Here is a 23,287-nt window from a genome sequence, read left to right as displayed (position 1 = left end):
AACTGGTAAAGACCGGAATATAATCTCAGATACAGTTGGTCACAATACCATTTGGGGTTTAAGTCCCATTCTGGAGTAATCATAAAGTCCAGATTGAGACAACAGTATAGGACTGATAGGTAGCATCTTCGAAAATGCATTCTTAGGAACAAGCATGGACTATTCTGTTCTATTGACCTGTTTTACTAGTCAACCAGATCACCACAAACAATCATTTCAACACAATCTACCCACTTTGATTCTTTATTTCTCAACAATAGTGCCAAAATAGTGATGAAATATGGACAATTAATTTCCAATTTTCATCATCTGCTTTTAATACCTGGGACTTTATAGACTGAAATGGTTTTGGAAATGTAAACCAATCACAGCTTGAGCCAAGCTCGAGGAAATCAATGGTGGAATAAACAATACAATATGAACTGAAATTAACACTTATCAAAAATGACTGAAACAAGTCAAACAAGAAGAAACTCTCATCTCCTGTTTTCAATTGACACTTCTATGTTAAGGTTCATATGTTGGAGATGTAAGACTCACCTGCAATTGTCTTGATTGGATACAATGAATCTAGACATCAGAATATACTAATGAACTATTTCAAACAACTACTTTAGCAACACTTGGGAAATGGATATTTAACAGTAAAAGTGGAAGATGCTCTCTTTCTTTGCTCTTGGTCATGAGGACAAAGCACCACTGACACCACAATTTGGTTGAATATTCAAACATCAAGAACTCAAAGATTCACATCTGTTATATCATGCTAACCCACCATGGTCTCAGGTTAATGCCTCACACCTTCAGAACACCCTAACAACTTTCAACTGCATATTCTTTTATCTTCCCTTTCGAATTAGACACCAACCTCTTTTTAATTTTGTACTTATGTTTGTTTGTGCGTGTTTGATGTCAGTCTTTTTCCCCATGGTTAAAAAATAATAAATTTCCTTTCTCACTTGAGAAAAACCCTGTAATCAGCTCTTTAATATTTCTGGTGAACTACATTATTACCTTGAAAGTGGAGTCGCAGGTCGATAGGATAGTGAAGGCGGCATTTGGTATGCTTGCCTTTATTGGTCAGAACATCCAGTATAGGACTTGGGAGGTCATGTTGCGGCTGTACAGGACATCGGTTAGGCCACTTTTGGAATATTTTCTGCAATTGTGGTCTCCCTCGATTAGAAGGATATTGTGAAACTTGAAAGGGTTCAGAAAGGATTTATAAGGATGTTGCCAGGATGGTGGGATTTGAAATATAGGGAGAGACTGAAGAGGCTGGGGCTGTTTTCTCTGGAGCATTGGAGGCGGAGGGGTGACCTTATAGAGATTTATAAAATCATGAGGCGCATGGATAGGGTAAATAGACAAGGTCTTTTCCACAAGGTGGGCAAGTACAGAACTATAGGACATAGGTTTAAGGTGAGAGGGAAAAGACATAAAAGGGACCTAAGGGTCAGCTTTTTCACAGAGGGTTGTGCGTGTATGGAAGCAGCTGCCAGAGGAAGTGGTGGAGGCTAGTACAATTACAAAATTTAAAAGGCATCTGAATGGGTATATGAAAACGGTATGGTAATCCTAGAGAGTCAGGTTAGCCGCCTAGGGTCACAGGTTCAAATCCTGCTATGATTCAGGTGGAATGTACATTCAATTAATTAGTAACATCTGGAATTAAAAGCTAACCTCAGTCATGGTGGCCATGAAACTAGCTACAATTGTAGTAAAAATAAATCACCTGGGCTCACTCTTTGGAGAGGGAAACCTGGTCTCCTTACCTGGTCTGACTCAACACTTAACTGACCTCTGAAATAACTTAGACATTAAATTAAATAAAAACATTAGCTGATGAATAGCTCAAGCACCAATCAGAAAGTACTAATAGCAGCACAGGTGGGAGAATGTATGGGGCGGGGGGGGAGAGGGAAAGAGAGAGAGAGACACACACACACAGACAGGAAAAGAGAGAGAAAGGATGACTTGTATGATGATGGATGGAGACACAGAGAAAGAATGAAAAGAAGAGAAAAGCACATAGGCTGGATCCAAGAGGTTAATGGTTGTTGGCTCAATATCTCAGGTTACTGAGAGTCTCACAATGGAATCTATTTTAGGATAAAACAAATCCCAAACCCTTCTACCTAAACAGCACACCCAGAATTGGCAGTGAAACGGAGTAGAGACGTTGGCAGAGAAATGGAGAGAAACAGGGAGAGAAACAGGGAGAGCTAGAGGAACAGGCTACGGGAAGTGAGGGGTCAGTGCCATGCTCCAGAATCAGTCCTGTGCTCCCTTACATGTGGGAGACCTTGTGGCCAAAGGACTTGTCCTGACTTTCTCACAGGCTGCATTAAGCCCAGTATCAGTTCCTGATTGCTCTGGTTTGTGGTTACTCCTCAACCAACCACAAGATAATCTGTTAGAATCCCCAGGACATTTCCTCCCTTCGAAGGTCTGGATTTGATTCCTGTCACAGAGACTCTGTTGAACAGCTGTCAATTTTACAGTTTTGTTTCTGGGTGGACAGCCCAGGCAGCGCGTGTGTGCAGTCTCCCAAAAACCAGAATCTCCTTCAGTGTGAGGCAAAGGCCCAGTTCGCTAAAAAAAGAATGATTCAGGACCCCTTGAAGATTTATTCAGTTTGAGGGCATGCAGCTGCTCTGTGCACCACTAGGTGTCTGTTATGTAAATCTCTGGCTTAGCAGTGTGCTCATAGCCACTACTACACCATTGTTCAACGTTCAACCACACACACAGCCCCGTCAGAGAGAAATAATGATGGAATAAACTAAGCCTGAGCCAGAACAAGTTCAAAAGAAGCACAGCAATACCACAGATTTGAACTGCAGTTGAGCTGGACTTCAAATCACTGCTTAAATATACACCTCCCATTATACATTGCATCATTACAAAAGGAGCTGGGAATGAACAACAAACATTGGGCAGATGACAATACAGTGAAAGAATCCTCAGCTCACACACACCGGCATGAGCATTAGCTTAAAAAAAAAAATCAGCATTCACACTGTCTCGATGTGAATTCCAGAAGCAGTGCCAATCAAACTTGAAGGTTCTTTCATTTAATAACCAAAGCTCACTAAACCTACCAATGACCTATTTATAGTGAAGTCACATTACCTCAATGTCACTTCTGTGCCAGATATAAACCTCATGGGACATGTCTGAGTTTTTAAGGGCTTTTGAAGTGCAGTGATATGTCCCTGCCTCTGAACCAGGAGTTCAAGTCCTGTCTGCTCCAGAGGTGTGTCAATAACATCACTGAACAAATTGATGTGAAAATATCTACAACCAAACTGGAAAGGGTTTAGAAAAGATTTAGCAGAATGTTGCTGAGAATGGAGGGTTTGAATGATTAAAATAGGCTGGGACCTTTTCCACCGAAGCACAGAAAGTTGAGGATGGCCTTATAGGAGGTTTATAAAATCATGAGGAGCAGGGATAAGCTGAATAGCAAACATCCTTTTCCAAAGGCAGGCAAGTTCACAACTGGGGACAGATTTTTAAGATGAGGAGAAAGTTTTAAGGTGGACATGAAGGGCAATTTGTGGAATGAACTGCAAGAGGAAGTAATGAATGCAGGTACAGTTACAATATTTAAAAGACATTTGGTTAAGTATATGAATGGGAAAGGTCTGGAAGGATATGGGACACATGCAGGCAAGTGGGGCTAGTTTAGTTTGGGAATATGGTTGACGTGGACTCGTTGGACCGAAAGGTCTGTTTCCTTGCTACATGACTCTCTGACTCTATAACACAAGATACTGCTAAGAATAAAAACAGTAGGATAAAAGATCATGTGAATCAGATTATGGTGACTAGGCTTGTATTTTGAAAGCCCTTTAAATGGTAGAAATTTGAAGATAATCAAGATATCAGTTCTAGGATACTGTCATCACTGACCTTCTCCTTGTTCAATGACTCTTGAGCTTCCAACTTATAAACCAAAAAATCTGCAGAGAGGGAAGAGAAAATGAGGAAGAATTTACATTCAAACTGTCACAAGAAGATCATTTTAATATTCTAAATATTACACTGACAGTCACCAATATTCTGACACTAAATCATCATTCTGAAGAACTGGTGCGGGGGTTGAAATTAGATGGGAGTGGATAAACAGGAAGCTATTGCTCAAGCTGCTAACACTAAGCCTGCACCTCCCAGCACTCTCCCCACAATTCTATCACAATAACTTGTATTTATGTAGCATCTTTAACATAGTAAACCTGTGCAATTCTAACAAGACTAGGCAGGTGAGATGCAAGAAGCAAGAGTCCAGAACCAGGGGTCTTGATTAAGGATAAGGAGGGACATGAGGAGAAATGTCTTAACTCAGAGGGTAATGAGCCTGTGGAATTCATTGCCACAGAAAGTGCTTGAAGCCAGATAGTGTCTTTCTAAGAAGGAGGTAGATTTAGCTCTTGTTGTGGTTAAAGGGATATGGGGGTGGGTAGGATTTGGGTATTGAGCTCCATGATCAGCCATGATCATATCGAATGGCCAAGCAAACTTGAGGGATCGAATGGTGTACTCCTGCTCCTATCTTCTATGTCTTTATGTAAAGTGAACATGGAGCCTCACAGATGTACCTGTATTTTCAAACAGAAGTTGACATTGTGCGAAAGAGTGAAGTGTCAATACACGTAAACAAATTTTCATGTTCATCGAACTGATAGTCTACAGACAGAGAAGTGAAAATGAGGAGGAATTTAGATGGCCAGAGGCCGACTTTGAGGAGCAACTGAAAGGAGGAGACTGAAAGAGTGAGGTTTTGGGCAGGAATTCTGAAGGTTAGGGACCCAGGCAGCTGTTGGCACAGCCATTAATGGTGGGAAATCTCTTTAAAATGGAAGTCCTGATCTGATGAGGAGCCAACCAGCATTGTGTACAATAAACACCTTCATTCATCTGGGCTCATTAGCATTTTGGAGAGCTGGCACACAGCAGGGGTGGGGAGGTGCAAACTCACAAGGAAGGCAATTGCACAGAACAAGTGTAAGGCTGACACAAGAGACAGGCAACACAGTTCTCCGAGTGGTCAGTGTGAACGCAACAGTTCCCTAGAGATTAGCAGCCCCGAAACAGGCCAAGAAACCAAAAGAACCTACATCAGGGTTTATGTTAAACATTTACCTCCTCCCACCCTACATCACTGAATGTCATTAACATAACCTTCTGTCCTGTTCTCCCATATATTTATTGAGCATCCTCCCTCTTCCATACATCAACGGCCATTCCCTTCAATCGCTCCTTGTGGTTAAACAAAGTTACATATTCTTGTCACTCTCTGGGTAAAGAAGTATATTCTGACTTCCTTAGTGAATTCATTAGCAACTAACTTATATTTATAGCCTCAAATTAGAGGCGTTTACATTTCACTACAACGTGAAGCAGGGATCTCATAAGCATTGTAACCCATTTGCCTTTCAGATGGCACTGGGCTTTCTGTGAACCCCCCGAACATCCTGTAGCAAGAAGCAAAACTAACAGATCTTCCACCTGAACACTAAGAGACCTTCAAACTTGGCTTAACATGTTCAGAGAATTTCCTTTTCAAACTAATAAGGAAATGTGTACTTTATTAACAACACGTTGTGTCCTGTGCAATGTGGGACAACCAGGAAGGGCGGGCAATAATTTAACACACGTATTGGGACATAGAAAATAAATGGAAGGAAACATTGTGGAGTTTAAACTTTTATGTTTGCGGAACCTACCCTTCAAACACTAACATTGTACAGGAACTGCTGGCATGGGAAAGGAAAGGGTTATATTGCAACACTCACAACCTTTGGACATTGCAGAAAGCTCTTGAAAACTAATGAAGTAATGTTGTGGTGTGGTCACAGTCAGAAAACACCGCAGTCAGTTTAAACACAGCAAGAACCCTCAAGCAAGCAATCAGATAAAGGAGCAAATGGGTCTGTCTTTCAGTGACTTTGGTCGAAGGATAAACATCATTCAGAAAATCAAGAGAACTCCACTATTCTTCTTCAAATAGTGCCACGGGATGATTCTATATCCATCTGAGGGGGCAAATGGAGCTTCGATTCAAACTGTCAACCAGAAGATAGTACTTCCAATGTTACACCATTTCCACCATGACATGTCAACTTGGATACTGTGCTCAGGTATTCGGGGCGGGGTATGAACCCACAACCTTGTGGCTTGGAGGAAGCAGCTTTGCCAAGGAACCAAAACTGACCAGAGACCCATACAAAGATACTGTCACAGCCATGAGGATTCTCCACCCAAAAGGAGCTGTGTTGGACAAAGTCTGCTACTCATGGGAGATAAATTTAAGAGAGGAATTAAGACACAGAGAGATGAAACCAACTGAGATCGTGACGAGTAGTGTTCCTCATCTTTCCCAATAACTTGAACGAAGGAGTAAAGAATTTCAGATCCAAACTGGCAGACAACAGTAAAGTAGGAAATTACAGTAAATTGTGTTGATAAGAATAGGATGTGGATGAGAAAAAGAAACTGTCTCAAATGAAATTCAAGATAATTCAGTGAAAAATAATTCTAACAATTAAATTTGACAACAGCTCCTTGAAAGAGGTGTTAGGTTTTAAATTGATCTAATTTCTGAAGTTTCTTCATATCAAGCCTGCCAAAGAAACCGGAAATACAAAGGGCTACATTTAAAGTGTACCATAACCAGAGCTGGTGATGTGGCATAAATGTTTAAAAGCCGTTTAATTCTCTCTCACTGCAGAATGTCACACAAGATGATGTTTTTTTTAAAAAATTATACATTCAGAGAATGTGGCTGTTGCTGTATAAGCCAGCTTTTATTGCCCATTCCTAATTTCCTTTGAGAAGTGGGAAATGAGTTGCCACCTTGAGCTGCCGCAGTCCATGTGGTGGAGGAGGTATATCCAGGGGCTGGTTCCAATGCTTCCAGTAAGCTGCAAGGCTGCTCCACATATGCATGGCGATTGATGAACAGACACAGATCGCAGCAGTGACTCCTGGTTCCAGAGGTCATTATCTCACACAGATCAATTAGAGGTAATACTAGCTGGGACAGAAATCATGGGACTCTGTGCTGCTCCTAGTCTGGGGTCTGGACCCCCAAGCCAACCATCTCCACACAGCCTGGTCACTGGGCCCTGGTTACTGTTGGGAGGAAGTTCCAGGATTTTGTTGCAGTAGCAATATAAGAAAAACACAGTTTCAAGTCAAGATGTGTGGGGCTTGGAGGAACATTTACAGCTGAATAGTATCATGGGTGGCTCAGTGGTTAGCGCTGCTGCCTCACTGCACCAGGGATCCACGTTCAACTCAACCCTAGGGCAACCCTATCCAGGGATGTGCAGGGTAGGTGGTCTAGACATGGGAAATTCATGATTTCAGGGATAGGGTAGGCACTGAATGGTGGCAGGGTGGCTCAGCTGCTGCTTCACTGTGCTGGCAAACGTTGGTTCAATTCCAGCCTCAGCTGATTGTCTCTGTGGAGTTTGCATATTCTTCTTGTCTACGTGGGTTTCTCTGTGTGCTCCAGTTTCCTCCCACAGTTCAAAGATGTGTGGGTTAGGTGGATCGACAATGCTAAATTGCCCCACAGTGTCAAGGGATGTGCAGATTTGGGTCAGCCTTGGGAAATGCAGGGTTATAGGCATTGGGTTAGGGGGTGGATCTGGGTGGGATGCTTCTGGGAGGGTCAGTGTGGACTAGATGTGCCGAATGGCCTGCCTCACACTAAGGGTTCTATGATTCTCAGACATCTGCTGCCCCTGTCCTTCTGGTTGGAATATTTCCCAAAGTGAGGAGATACAGCCAATAAAAGTTTTGATTTGGAGATGCCAGTGTTGGACTGGGGTGTACAAAGTTAAAAATCACACAACACCGAGTTTATTTGGAAGCACTAGCTTTTGGAGCGCTGCTCCTTCATCAGGTAGTTGTGGAGTATAAGATCATAAGACACAGGTTTACAGTGTGATGTAACTGAAATTACGTATTGATAAAGATTTGGATTGTTTGTTAAGTTTCTCATCTTTTCGAATGAATATGTTGGTTTCAGTTCTTCCATATGTAAATTGCAGAACTTTTTTAAAGCTACGTTCTCAAGTGAACTTTAACAATTGGTGTCAAATAATGCATTGAAGATGTGGTGCCCTGTGTGAGACTGTCTGTGCCACAATGGTCAGACTGATTCTAATCTTACGTGGATTCATATAGTTTTTGAGCAAAATAAAATGTAATTCTGCAAGTGCAAATTCACCCCACAAACTTATATGTGCGTGTGCGTGAGTGTGAGAGTGTAAAGGGGTATACGTCTGAGAGGGTGCAGGAGACTGTGGGAGTACATGTATGAGCCTATAAGAGAGAGCTTGTGTATGAGAGAGGGTCTGCGTGAGTGCACGCGCGTATGTAGGACTGTGCGCACGTGTCTGTAGAAGTGTGCGCGTCTCTATGTGTGTAGTGCAGTGGGTCACCTGTAGTGTGACATGAACCCAAGGTCCTGGTTGAAACCATCCCCATTGGTACTGAACTTGGCTATCAGCCTCTGCTCGGCCACTTTGCGCTGTTGCCTGTCCCAAAGTCCGCTTTGGAGGATGGTCACACAAAGGTCCGAGGTCGAATGTCCTGGCAACGGATGAATGAACGCCGCACAACAATCAACAGACAGGAGTGTTCCCGCCCTGTCAGAGAACACATCAGCAGTCTGGGACATTCGAACTTGAACTTTTGGGTGACCGCCTTCCAAGACGGACTTTGGGACAAGCAACAAGCAAAGAGGCCGAGCAGAGGCTGATAGCCAAATTCAGTACCGATGGAGATGGCTTCAACCAGGACCTTGGGTTCATGTGACCCCAGATGACCCCACTGCACTACACACACAGATGCACACTCTCAGACAAACACAGACACTCTTACAGACCCAAACACTCACGCAGACCCTCTCTCATACACAAGCTCTCTCCCATACACTCTCACGCACCCTCTCACAGATTTATACCTCTTTACTCTCACAGACTCTCATAACACCACCCCCCAACACACACAAACACACACACAAATAAGTTGTGGGGTGAATTTGTACTTGCAGAATTACATTTTATTTTGCTCAAAAACTGCATGAATCCATGTAAGATTCTGTAAATCTGTTTTTTAGATTAGAATCAGTCTGAACACTGAGGCACAGACAGTCTCACAAAGGGCACCTCACACCTTAAATGCATTATCTGGGCCGACATGACACCGATTGTTAAAGTTCACTTGAGAATGTAACTTTAAAACGTTCTGCAATTTACGTATGAAAAATCTGAAACCAACACATTCATTCTAAAAGATGAGAGACTTAACAAACAATCCAGATCTTTTTCAATACATAATATCAGATACATCACACTATAAATCTTTGCTATAGATTCTGTGTCTTATGATCTTATATTTCCCAACCACCTGATGAAGGAGCAGCACTCAGAAAGCTAGTGCTTCCACATAAATCTGCTGGACTATAACCTGGCGTTGTGTGATTTTTAAATTAAAAAGATTTTGACGTCCTCTTGTTACAGTAATGTGTGTCCACCAGGTGGCTCCACTTTGCAGTGTCACACAATTCAATGGAATTGATCTGCAGCAGACCAAACAGCCAGAAGCCTGGGTGTTTACTTTGAACGCAGAAACCCAGGATCAGTCTTGCCTTTGTTCCCCATCCAAATATAGACATCACAAATGTCTCCAGTTCTGTATTATAATCCTATAATTAGCTGAATGTCAACAAAAATACATTCTGACTGCATCAAAAACCAAAACATGTCTCCTCTCATCCAGCAGACATGGATAATGGCAGCCTGGGTGATTTCTCTATCCTACAGCACTGACCAATTCCCAATAGGAAATACTTTACTGGGCCTCACCTTGGGGACTCTGTAGCCCAGGTAGAGATATTTCTGGGGAACCGGTGTTCCATTACAAAAAAGTGAGAGAGTCCAGTTTTAACAGCATTTCCCATTACCTCGAAACATTCCCAACAGGAGTTCAGGATAATAAATCAGGATAGTTTGCACCTTTGCTTCAGTTAACTGCGCATGGATCAGGAGTAGATCTGGAACCTTCTCTATGACTAAGCGCCACAGGGGCTAATGCAACTATCCCCATGCAGTCAGGCAGCCTACAGTTTTCTCAAAACATCTAAAAAATTGGAGCTTTCAGTGTGAGATGTTGAGCAGGCAACACACTCAGTTTTACTTCTTAAAGATAATAGAATCCCTATACAGTATGGATGTAGGCCATTTAGCCCAGAGTCCACATCAACCCTCCAACGAGCATCCTACCCAGACCCACTCCCCTTGCCTACCTCTGCAACCCGGTATTTCCCATTACTAACCCATCCCTGGACATTATGGGCAATTGAACATGGTCAATCCACCTAACCTGCACATCTCTGGACTGTGGAAGGGAACCAGAGCATATGCAGGAAACCCGCACAGATAATCGCCTGAGGGTGGAATCAAACCCAGGTCCCTAGTGCTGTGAAGCAGCAATGCTAACCACTGAGCCACTGTGGAGAATTGGTGAAGAGCTAATCTGATTGAACTGAGGAATGAGTGGGTTATTCCCAGGTGAGGAAGTCTAACCCAGGAAAGGAACACGATCCTGCAGGGAAATAAACAATAAACCCGATGGCGAGTCAAACCTTCTTTTGTCTTTTTGTGCTCCCCTCGTTCCTTCTGCAATGAACGCTCCAGCCTTGATCGGTGCTCGTACACCACTGCAAAAAGAAACAGATGTTACTGACCAATCACCACCATGTCAGCTCTCTAAACACCGCACTGTGCACTGAAGGCAACACCACCCCTCCAACTCCAATCACACAGAACTCTGCGCATTCAGTAACCCCACTGCTCGCAGCCTCTTCTCCTGAAAACTCAGGCTCATTCACTCCTGTGGAAGAGAGTGAAGACGATGGGCCGAATGGCCTCATCTCGACAATATGATTCCAGAAGGGAAGGAGCAGTGGGTGAGGGAGAGGGCAAAGAAAGACAGAGTCACTGGGAGGGACAAAGGTGTGGGTGGGGTGGAGATATGAGAAGGCAGGTAGGGAGAAGGGGAAAGGGGAAGGGATGGCGGGGAAAGGGGAAGAGGAAGGCAGACAGACATGGAGAGGAAAACAGGAAGAGGGTAAAGGGGAGGGCAGAGGGAGAGATGGGGTAGAAAGGACAGGAGGAAGCAAGAAGGTAGAGAGAATGAAGAAAGAGAGAAGGTTGAGAGAGGATGTGGAAAAGTTTGGAGACTGTATTGGTAGACAGCGAAGGAGCAAAAATGAAAAGAAGCAGCTTCCAGGGAGGGAAAGTGAATCAGAAGTAGAAGAAAAACAGGTGCATGAAAGGAGTGGAGGGAAAGTGGGAACAGCAGTATAGGTTGGTGTCGAGAGTAGAAAATTTGCATGGGGCTGAGTGGCTACCAATTCACTCAGCTCCCTGAGACAACACACGCTAATTTGTGACAGCAAAGTGCAAGACACCATTGTTTCAGAGTTTGAGCAATTTTCATTAATGCTGCAAGTTTTAGTTGAACTGAATCATTGAACAACATCACAAATCCTTGAACTGATTACATTTATATAGCACCTTCAAAACAGTGTAAGATGTTATTTAATGCCAGCCCCTACAAATGCCATTGTTTAACAAATAGATTCAATTAGAAGGCCCATGAGGTAAACAGGTTTGTGTTACACATCTGATAATAAATCCCAGCTGTAGGTTGACACACGAGGGTCAGACTTTGATCTAATTAAGGTTCGGCCCTAAATGTTGATGATTGCACTTGTTTTTGACCCCAATTCCTGGCACATTACAGTCTGGACCCAATTAAAACTAGGCTCAGAGTTATTACATGTCACAACTTGTTGCTTAATGGTTCAGAATGTGAACATTGCTGAAGAGAGTGACACATTCCCATGACAACATACATTCATACACAGCGACTGGTTCTGTGTAACCAATTGGAACATAGTCAAGCCTTGAACCTTCCTTGAATTACCTGGGAGTTTGGGAAAACTACAGCTCCCCATTGCTTTCCCAATGTCAACTGCTTGGCCATTCAGAGTGAATTTGCCAGTCAATCAGCACCTTTCTCTCCTGTGGCAGAAATGGTTGTGACCACTACTGATGTGGCATGCTTGCTTTCTTGGGCAACACAAGAAATGTTGACAACATTCTCCCTCCTGCTCACCGCATTGGTCCTCGTCTTCGAAGCAACTGTGAATTAAAGCATTGCAAATCACTGATCTGCCACTGCCAGGGAAGAACTGGTCCAGGAACAATTTAAATGGACCCAATATACACAATGCAGACACCAGAATGATTGACATCAGATTAAAGAGCAGCATAGAGCCAGGTGGAAAAGAGAATTTAAAAAGACAAAAGTGATGCCCAACATGAAATGTGAACAGTGATGGAGTTCCCCTTGTCCTCAATTCATACCCTTCTGCATTCAAAGGATCATCCTCAGCCATTCGTACCATCTCCAAACACACCTTTCCTCCACTCCACATTCCACAGGGAGTGTTCCCTCTCCAAACACACCCAGCTCATAGCACCTTGCGATGCAATTGCAGCAAATGTAACATTTGCCAATTCTCCTCACTGTCCAAAGTCCCAGACACACCTTCTGGGTGAAGCAGTGTTTTACTTTGAGCCATAGGGATTTACAGCACAGAAACAGACCCTTCGGTCCAATTTGTCCATGCCAACCAATATCCTAAATAAATCTAGTCCCATTTGCCCATAGCCCTCTAAACCCTTTCTATTCATATACCCATCCAGATGCCTTTTAAATATTATAATTGTACTAGCCTCCACCATTTCCTCTTGCAGCTCATTCCATACACACACCACCCTCTGCGTGAAAAAGTTGCCCCTTAGGTCCCTTTTATGTCTTTCCCCTCTCACTTTAAACCTATGCCCTCTAGTTTTGGACTGCCCCACCTGAGAGAAAAAACCTCATCAGTTTTTCCTATCCACACCCCTCATAATTGTATAAACCTCTATAAGGTCACTTCTCAGCCTCCAACGCTCCAGGGAAAACAGCCCCAGCCTGTTCAGCCTCTCCCTGTAGCTCAGATCCTCCAACCCTGGCAACATCCTTGTAAGTCTTTTCTGAACCCTTTCAAGTTTCACAGCATCTTTCCGATAGGAAGGAGACTAGAATTGTACTCAATATTCCAACAATGGCCTAACCAACGTCCTGTACAGCCACAGCATGACCTCCCAACTTCTATACTCATTGCACTAAACGATAAAGGAAAGCATACCAAATGCCTCCTTCACTATCCTATCTACCTGTAACTCCACTTTCAAGGAACTATGAACCTGCACTCAAAGGTCTCCTGATGAAAGGCTATTGCAGGAAACGCTGATTTTCCTGTTCCCCGGATGCTGCCTGATCTGCTGCGCTTTTCCAGCACCACTTTAATCTAGACTCTGATTTCCAGCATCTGCAGTCCTCACTTTTGCCTATACTTTTTTCAATCTAATCTACTTTGTCTGTGGCTTACAATGCAACGTCCTTTATATTTTTGACACCAAATGCAAACTGAGATCACTTTGCAGAACATTGTTTGGATAAATGGCCCCACCCCTTCCAGTTGTTTGCAATTTCAATAAACCATCTTGCTCACATGTCAGTGTTTAGCAACGTTCCAACAAAGCAGAACAAAACTTGAAGGAAGAGCACGCCAATTTCCAGCCAGGCACTTTACTACCTGTAAGACTCAACATTTCAGTTCAGCAACGTCACAGCAATTATCTCAGCCCTCCATTTTTGTTACAACATCCAATCTCCTTCCCCAATCAACCATGTCTTGTTGTCTTTGCTCTCAGCAGAGTAGACATTCCACACCTATCACTGACACATAATTTACATCACTGTCCTTTCCATCTCCTCTTCATTAGAACTCAGTGTCTTTTTCTCTGGGCACCCACACCATCCAATGCATGTTTTGAAAGTGCTCACATTTCCAAAGGACTTTCAAAGGGAAGCGAATCAGACTTCAGAACTAGAGTCTCAAGCATACTTTCTTTAACACCACACATACACAGGCTGGAAGTCAAGGCTTGGGTGCTGTTTGGCTGTGTTTTTTAAAATCATTCTGTGTTCTATCTAAGCCAAACGTGTCCAGTTTCCTCCCACAGTCCAAAAATGTGCGGGTCAAGTGGTTGTAGTCCAACAGGAGTTTTTGGACGCACTAGCTTTCAAAGGGCTGTTTCTTCACCAGGTAGTTGTGGAACAGAATCATACGATACAGAATTTATAGCAACAAGATTGCAGTGTCATTGGAATGCTCCACAACCACCTGATGAAGGAGCAGCACTCTGAAAGCTAGTGCCTCCAAATACACCTGTTGGACTATAACCTGGTGTTGTGTGATTTTTAATTTTGTACTCCCCAGTCCAACACTGGTACCTCCAAATCAGGTTGGTTGGATTGGCCATGCTAAGTTGCCCATAGTAACCATGTGCAGTCTAGGGCTATCAGCCATGAGAAATGCAAGTTATAGCATTAGAGTAAGGGAGTGGGTCTGGGTAGGATGTGCTTTGGAGGGTCAGTATCTCTTCAATGAGCTGAATAGCCTGCTCTCACACTGCAGCGATTCTATGATTCTAGGAAAAGAGTGGAAAGACAGCACCCACACTCCAGAAACCCTATCGGAATGCTCAAGTGTATTGTAAACAACAACAGAAATTGTTGGAAAGGCTCAGCAGGTCTGGCAGCATCTGTGGAGAGAAATTACAGTTAATGATTCAGGTCCAGTGACTCTTCCTCAGACCCGAAACATTAACTGATCTCTCTCCACTTTGCTGTCACATATCTGCTAAGATTTTCCATCAATTTCTATTTTTGTTTCTGATTTCCACCACCCGCAGTTCTTTCCGTTTTTAACCAAGTGCACTGTAAGGTAGTTTCATCTTCAATTCTTCTTCAATATAACCTGAGTGACACTAGCACTGGAACAGAATCTGTAGGACAGGAGAATGACAGACTTAAAGGATGAACACAGATACATGGACAATCCTGAGTTTACCAGCATATCAGCTACAGTATGGTCACAAACTTATTCTTACAGCTGTTTATCACATTCCCATTCTTAACTGACAAATCTGGATTCACATTTGTCCCAACTTTCAGAGCAAGCCCTGGATATTAACTATCACAAACTCAAAACCATCAACTTCACGCACTTTATCTAAATCCAAAACTACCTTAATTCAGCTATAAATCATCCTTGAAGTATAAGTCAGAGAGGAACATTTGATCTTCACATGCTGGATGTTAATTGTGTTTAATTGTATACGGGTGGAGGGCATGAATTGGAGTTTCAATTAAGCAGATATAGAGACACTTACTGAAACTATGTAGGTGAGTTATGTGGTGCATGCATGTATTGTTTCACTGTAAATAAACATTAGACTGAGTAAAGATTGAGTCTGGTTTAATTTTTCACTGTTTAACTCTCTGGAATAAAACACTAATTTCCCTTCAGATTCTGTTAAGTGCCAGAAATGTGGTGTTGGAATGTTATTGTGCTGCTCTACACATCTCAAAACTGCAGTATGAGCTGAACAGCGTGAACGGAGATTGCTGCAGAGCATCTGGATCGCTGCATAAAACGCAGCACTTTTCCAACTGGGGCTGTCAGCCTGGAGTTTGGAACCCACTTCAAACAGAGCTCGTTCTTTCCCATTCCCGGCAAGGCAGTCAGCTGCTGGGAGGTTTTTCCAAGCTTTACGAAGGAGGAAAAATGAAATATCAAATTGAAAAAAAATATTTATTTGAATAATAACTATGGTGAGGAATCTTTAAAACGTAGATATAATCAAACACTTCAATAAACAGCATGAAGATTGTCTTATACTTCAGACAAACATCTGAAACATGTATTAGGTTTTATTTGTTTTATTAAGTGGACAAAGCTAATCTCAAGCAGAGTGAGTGAATGCAAACAGTTTGTTCGTAGAAGTGAATACAATCGACCTAGAGAACAGACCTAAAATAGTCATTTGGGATGTGAATGAATGCAAATTATACTAAAGTTAACATGTTCATGTCTTTGCCTATTCTACATTATTTTTGAGTTCAAAAATAACATGTTCATTCAAATATTTGCTACAGTATTTGGAAACAGTTTGTTTTAGCACTTCAGTTAAATATAACAAATTGTCACATGAATATGTTGGACACACAAGTGGCACAGTGGCTCAGTGATTAGCACTGCTGCCTCACAGTACCAGGGTCCCAGGTTCAATTCCAGCCTCGGGCAACTGTCTGTGTGGAGTTTGCACATTCTCCCCGTGTTTGCCTGGGTTTCTTCTGGGTGCTCTGGCTTCCTCCCACAGTCCAAAGATGTGCAGGTCAGGTGAATTGGCCATGCTAAATTGCTCGTAGCGTTAGGTGCATTAGTCAGAGGGAAGTGGGTCTGGTTGGACTGAAGGGCCTGTTTCCGCACTGTAGAGAATCGAATCTAAGTTTGTCAAATTATATTCAAAGCTCTAGTTTCAAAATGAATCGTTGCTGTGGTTCTGTTCGCCGAGCTGGAAGTTTTTGTTGCAAACGTTTCGTCCCCTGGCTAGGCGACATCATCAGGCGAATCATTGATAAGACATTAGCCAACCATAAAACAGTACAGGAACTACCAGTCAGTCTTATCACCTTTATTGACTTGACACTGTTTATTTGTTTCCTTATGGTTCAGATGTTATTCTGAGAATCTCAGAAGGGAGGAGGTGGTTTATTCAAGTTTACAGGTTGAAATACCAGTGGTTTGAGGGGAGGGACAATGCTACAGCATCTCTTTATAATTCTCCTAAAGCTTTATCATATCACAACTGTTCTTTTTTCATTCTTGCTCGTTTTTATACAATAAGCTCAATTTGAATTAATTCAGAACAAAAATGGAAACTTCTGGAAAAGCTCAGCAAGTCTGACAGCCCCTGTGGAAAGAAATCAGACTTAACATTTTGGGCCCAGTGTCTCTTCTGTGAGACCTACTGAGCTTTTCCAGCAATTTCTGTTTGTGCTTCTGATTTCCAACATCCACAGTTTTTCAGTTCTTATTCTGAGTTAATTAGATCTTAGTTACTTCTACTAAGTATAAAATGAAGGCTTTGCATTCTGTGGAGGAATGTGTAAAAGCTGAGATGATCCAAAAACATTAATCACATGGCAAGCTTGAACAAGACAATAAATGGGGAAAAATGAATTTATAAATCTGGAATCATTCAGCTCCTTGGCTGAGTTTGCCTACTCAGCTCAAGTTGAAACATTAGCTGCAGACGTAGGGTCAGCTTTGCTTAGAAGGTCGCACTCTCACCTCTAGAATGGGAAGGTCATGAGTTCACGACACAATCCAAAGACTGCAGCTAAAGAGTTAGACTCCAAGTATGGTGTGAAGGGAGTGCAAATCATGGGAGGTACTGTCGATCAAATGAGAGCTTAAACTGAGGCACCATCTTCCTGTCTGGTTATTGTAAAAACTCCAAATGGCACTATTTTGAAAACAGGGAAATATATGCTATTGACCTGGTCAGTTTTTATCCCTTTACAGATGTCATTCATGTTGTCTGTGCTATTTCTAAGACAGTGTGCCGAGAATAGCTGCTGAAGTCCCCTGCATTACAACAGTAACTAAATTCAGAAGTATATCATTAGCTGTTAAAAGAGATTGTAAAGGTGCTACATCACAGTCCTCCCCTTCTGCTCGTGTCAGTTATTCAAACAGTGATACAACTGCCAAAGCATAGAAGCTCAAAGACACCAGTTTCAAATTACTCTTTCAAACTAGTTACTCTAAACTAAGACTTCGCCAAATAAGGCTTCAGTAAGATGATTCTTTGCCCTCAATGAATAACTGAGAAAGGAGGAATACAAGGTAGTGCTGATAAACCTTAACTGCAGGACACCTCAATAAACGTCCCCTTTTCCAGGAATCACCCAACATTCCTGACTCATCACAAGGCACTGGCACCTCAACATTCTCACCACCATGGACAGCACCAAACACCGAAACATCCTGTAAATATCAGCCCGATGTAAAATCACCTTCTTAGAAATTACTTCAGCCACTCCATTCACTCTGAAAAGATCAATCTTCAATCCTACATGCACTGAACAGTGGTCAGACTCCAAAGAACAAAGATCTAATCCATGATAAAAGATAATGCAATTTGCTTCTCACTTGATTTTGTCAGTAAACAGTTGACTATTTTTGTAACAAATGTGTACAATATTGTGGTCTTCTGCCAGAGGTGTGAAAGATACCCTGCCCGCTTAACATCCCCACTGCCGTTTTTTTTTCCCCACTGAAGATGCTTCATCTTTCTGATCTCTTGCTGCCTCCTTCAATCTTCTATCATGGGCCTGTTAAGCAGGTTTGTTCCTCTTGAAGACACTGACAGATCTGCTGTTTATTTCCAATTGTACTAATCTGCAAATTTCACCACAGCAATTTCTTCAGATTTGGTGCCATCCCTCCCTTATGTGACCCACAAGTCCTTTCTAATCCAGTGGATTTTGGTGCTTAATGGCAAGTTAAACAATACACAGAGACAAAGATAATAGCGAAGAACCCTTCATCCACATACCAGCTATTAGAATATAACATGTGCTGTCTCAAGAACCCTCCTCTCTTTGGTGGAAAGTAGGCTAAACAAACATACCATCCAAATTAAAAACAGACTGCAAGCAACAACCAATTAATTTATATAAAATATGAAAAAAATATATAAAAGTAAAAAATTGTTTAATATCAATCATTGAGAGAAAACATTCCCTCAACATTCTGAAACCTTCACCATATTAACAGTTTTTTACTACTGATTGGAAAATCTACACAAATCCGTGACTGGGAGAAATTCACTCCCGCTCCATTGAATCTGAGATGAATAGAATCCCTACAGTGTGGAAACAGGCCAACAAGTCCACAATGATGCTCTGAAGAGTAACCCACCCAGACCCATTTCCCTACCCTATTACCATATATTTACCCCGAACCTGAACACTATGGGCAATTTAGCATGGCCAATGCATCTAAACTGCATATCTTTGGACTGTGGGAGGAAACTGCAGCACCCAGAGGAAACTCACGCAAACACAGAGAGAATGTGCAAACTCTACACAGACAGTCACTCAAGGCAGGAATGGAACCCAGGTCCCTAGCATTGTGAGGCAGCAGTGCTAACCACTGTGCCATCAAGCAGAAAGCTATAATGACAGTATGCTTCAGTCAACCAATGGCCAGTTCCTATCTACAAAAAAAAGAGTCAAGGAAATTTGTAAGTGTCACAATTAAGTCTTCCATTTCACTTCAACATCAGATTAGATTAGATTCCCTACAGTGTGGAAGCAGGCCCTTCGGCCCAACCAGTCCACACCGACCCTCTGACGAGTAACCCACCCAGATCCACTACCCTCTGACTAATGCACCTATCACTATGGGCAATTTAGCGTGGCCAATTCACCTGACCTGCACATCTTTGGACTGCGGGAGGAAACCGGAGCACCCGGAGGAAACCCACGCAGACACGGGGAGAATGTGCAAACTCCACACAGAGTCGCCCGAGGCTCGAATTGAACCTGCAACCCTGGTGCTAATCACTGAGCCACCGTGCCGCCCTGTATCTGCCTGGTTAGGTCCTCTTCCCCTGCTGCACAAACTGCACTGCAATAACATCTTAGATCTCCAGGTGTAGCCATTGACCATTACTCACAATGGCACAAATTGCAAATAATAACTCTCCTTCCTATGACTGATCTTCCCTTTTGTTCTTTCAAACACTTTCCCTTCTTCTGTGCTTCTTTAAACCCCTTTCCATCTCTAACTTTCCATAGTTTTAAAATAAAATTAATTCTGTTCTCTTTCCACATGTTGGTAGGTATGCTGAATTTCTCCAGCACTTTCTGCATTTATTCCAAATTTCCAGCATCAGCCATCTTACTTTTGTATTGCTTTTCTAATTTTTTTTTATGAAATATATTCCTTGACAGGAAATGCTACAAAATGATACACAGACCCCAAAACACAGGCTGCCATGATTTATAATGATGGTGTTCATGCTGGATTGACACTGAACGATAAACTGTTAAAAAGAAAAAGTCTTTTTGTTAACATTTTGTAAGGTTTGAAGTCAGGTCATTGTGTGCAAAATCAGCCAATGAGACATATTTTCAGAATGTGAAGGAAATTGTCTCATTAACTGAAAATGTCATTCATTATAGTTTGATTATACAAACTATAAATATTTCTAGTCTGTTTCTGGCAGGAATGAAAACACAACTCTGGAAATATGATCAAAGCTAATATTTTTACTCCAGACACAATCCCTCATGTGATTGAAACGGAGAGCAGAATTGACTAACATTGGAGTAATGCTGGCTGGTTTACATCCCCTCAGTACATACAGCACCCTACTCACATTGATTTAAACTTAAACATCCTTTCTTGAAAAGGGCAGAAAATGGATCTTAATCTTTACCCATATACAAAAGGTTCCCCCGACTGTCCAACTGCACAGAACCCCTCTCCTAGCTTTTCATGCATGTTTAAAACACAAATTAAATCAACCTATTCACATGCATTACGACACACCTTTGAAATAAGTGGGATTTGAACCCAGTACTTCTAGTTCAGAGATAGGAACGCTACTACTGCACCACACAAGCCGCCAATTTTTTTTGATACTTACAGAAAGGAGTCAAATACTTGTATTGAAGTCCAGTTTGACAGCACACTGAGGGTGGGTTTAGCCTGCATAAAAAGTACAAATCTGCCTTCTCTCCAGCTCATACCAAGGTCACATTCACACTTCTAGCGCCACTAAGTCTGCAGAGTCAACAGAACTGAGGAGGTAGGGGTTCAGAACCGCTCCGTGTACTCATCCACCAGTCAGTGGGTCCAACAAAGAGCCAACGTTACCACCACCAAATGCTATTGATCAGGTCACTGACAAAGAACTTTTCTTCCCCAAAACTATCGCCGTTCCTTTCACCGAGGCTTTTGAATAACGAAAGTACTTAACCGGTTAGATTGGCAACTTTCAAAATTCTGAATAAGTCCACAAATTAGCTACAGCAAAAACTGCCTGGCCGCTGACTTTTGACTGGCGAAAGGATTAGGCCCACCCCAGGGTCTGAATCGAGCGGAGCACATTTGCCCACCGCCCCCTCCTGAGGTGACAACTCACCGAGACCTGGGCTGGGGACTAAAACCAACTGAAACGTCTGTTGGTTGATCAAATAAATTCTCTAAAGCCACCCGCCACCTTCCAAACTAAAAGCATGAGGCTAATCTCAATCTCTAGAAAACAAATTAGAAGAGTTTTTCATCTTCTCAAACCACTCATGAAGATTCTGTATCGCTTTTCGGTTGGAGGTTTTGATGTAAATAGGGCAACTCTGAGGGTATAAGTCGATGTGAAATTTAACTTTACTGGAACTCAAAACTTCTCGCAATGAAAGAACAAGTAATGCGGCCCCCTTCCCCTTGTGTAAGAGACAAACTTTTCACCCTCATTCAATCAGATGCGAACAAAATACCTTCGCTCTTTCTGAATCAAAACAAAGTTACTCCGGTCCAAAATGTTACAATCACCGGATGCCTCTTAACCCCGCCCTCCATCATTCCGTTTATTCCGCTGTGGCCGCAATGTTACAAACTCCAGTGGAAAGCAGCTCTCCCAGCACACCCACCTTGTAACTGAGCTGAGACGGATTCGTGCTGTTGCTTGTATTTCTGGGCCAGCAGTTCGGCGCCCCTCACGTTCTCCTTCAGGTGGATGTAGGTGTAAAACCCGAACCCAAAACAAAGTGCAACTAGGACGCAGAATCCCGTCTGGAGCATTCCCTTCTGTCTCCTGGAACACATCCCATTGCCCATACTGGAAGAATTCAGCCCCTCTCAGATCCCTCTATGCAGCCACCATTAGTCTGGTGTGCTTCAGTAGCAGGGAGTTCCCCGTCCCCCTCTCTCTACAGATACTTGCCCCCCGCCCCGGCTGGACACTGAAATAGTGAGAAACAAACTCGCTGTAACCAAAGCGCCGAGACTCAGCTCCGATACATTGACTTGATACATTTAGGAAGTAGCGAGATTGACACAGAAACTAACCAATAGGCAACCCGCTGCTGACGTCGCGTACGCCCCAGCAACCAATCAGCTCGGGGCGTGGAGGCAAGCTTTCTCAAGAGAAGCGGGGCCTATTCGCCGTTTTCTTCAGTTCCGAGGATTTTGTCCTGTTTATGTTTCGTGCTGTTAACCAATGTTTTTAAAATTGCCATGCACTGTGCATCCCATCTGGCAGCCTCCAACAGTGTCGTGCTCACACTGAAACTTTGCACTTCAGTACAGTTAGTCATTTAAAACAGTGCAAGACCCGACATGCGTTCCCGACTCTTCGAATCCATGCGAGTAGCTTTATTTAGAAGCAGTTTCACCTGCTTCCCAAACCACTCGATGAATTGTGATAGTTTATATCAGAATGCGCGAAATGTTTGCAGTCATGCAGTCAGCAAATATTGGAAATGCACAGTTAGTAGGTCAGTAAGTGGTCACTGATCGTCAGGGTCAGATTGAGTAGTCAAGGCTGGACAAATGTTCGCTTTTCATCACTTCAATGTTACACTGAGAGAATTCTCCAAAAAAAGACTAGAATTAATGTAGTGCGTTTTGTGACCATAAGATGTTTCAAATAAGTACTTTTGGGGTGCTGCAGGAAACATGACAGCCAATTTGAATACCCCATAAACAGCCATGTGATAATGAACAGACAGTATGCTTTTTGATGTTGACCGACGGATCCACATCCAGGACATAACAAATGATTACCTTGCCCTTCATCAAAACTATGGGAGCCAGAAAACAAGGATGATAGGGGCTCAGTTCAACAGCTTTCCAAAAGGCAGTGCTTCCAACCCTGCAGTGCTCCCATTGTATGACACTGGCTTAGTTATCTGAGCTCAAATCCTGGAATAGATAACCTGACAACATTTTACACTCAGAGACATGAGTAATACCATCTGAGTCATGTTTTCACACATATCAGAGTAAAGGTTAGGATTAGGATTTTATGTAAAACAGTTGGGAAAAGGTCATTCTCAAGGCCTGCACATTAAATAGAGACATTGTAAAGTGCATACATGGATTAGGCATTAGTTTAATGTAATTTGGTTAAGTTTTTTTGGGTATTTTTGTAATTTATAAATTTGTTCTGTGCTAGTACAATAGCTGTTTTGTTTGCAAAGATTGAGAGTGTGTGATTCATGC

General features: G+C 42.6%; 1 protein-coding gene across 6 annotated transcripts in view; it reads right to left on the bottom strand.

The window, feature by feature from the left end:
• LOC122540296 (Golgi integral membrane protein 4-like) overlaps positions 1 to 22,422 on the bottom strand; it is a 60,069-nt gene extending 37,647 nt beyond the window's left edge. For 3 of the 6 annotated variants that reach the window (XM_043675795.1, XM_043675797.1, XM_043675793.1), the window contains exons 1-3: positions 21,715 to 22,087; positions 10,667 to 10,741; positions 3,919 to 3,968 (exon numbers count right to left, since the gene is read on the bottom strand). In XM_043675795.1, the coding sequence (XP_043531730.1) occupies positions 3,919 to 3,968; positions 10,667 to 10,741; positions 21,715 to 21,901 (312 nt within the window). In that variant the 5' untranslated portion in view covers positions 21,902 to 22,087. Of the gene's footprint in view, positions 1 to 3,918; positions 3,969 to 10,666; positions 10,742 to 12,012; positions 12,230 to 21,714; positions 22,088 to 22,132 lie in introns of those variants that run through there. The other 3 variants (XM_043675798.1, XM_043675792.1, XM_043675796.1) reach the window with 3 other exon arrangements.
• Positions 22,423 to 23,287: the final 865 nt, after the last annotated feature.

This window comes from Chiloscyllium plagiosum, chromosome 34 (assembly GCF_004010195.1).
Source record: "Chiloscyllium plagiosum isolate BGI_BamShark_2017 chromosome 34, ASM401019v2, whole genome shotgun sequence".
NCBI lineage: Eukaryota > Metazoa > Chordata > Chondrichthyes > Orectolobiformes > Hemiscylliidae > Chiloscyllium > Chiloscyllium plagiosum.
The sequence above is the reverse complement of the archived record's forward strand: the minus strand, read 5'-3'. Positions and strand labels throughout refer to the sequence as shown.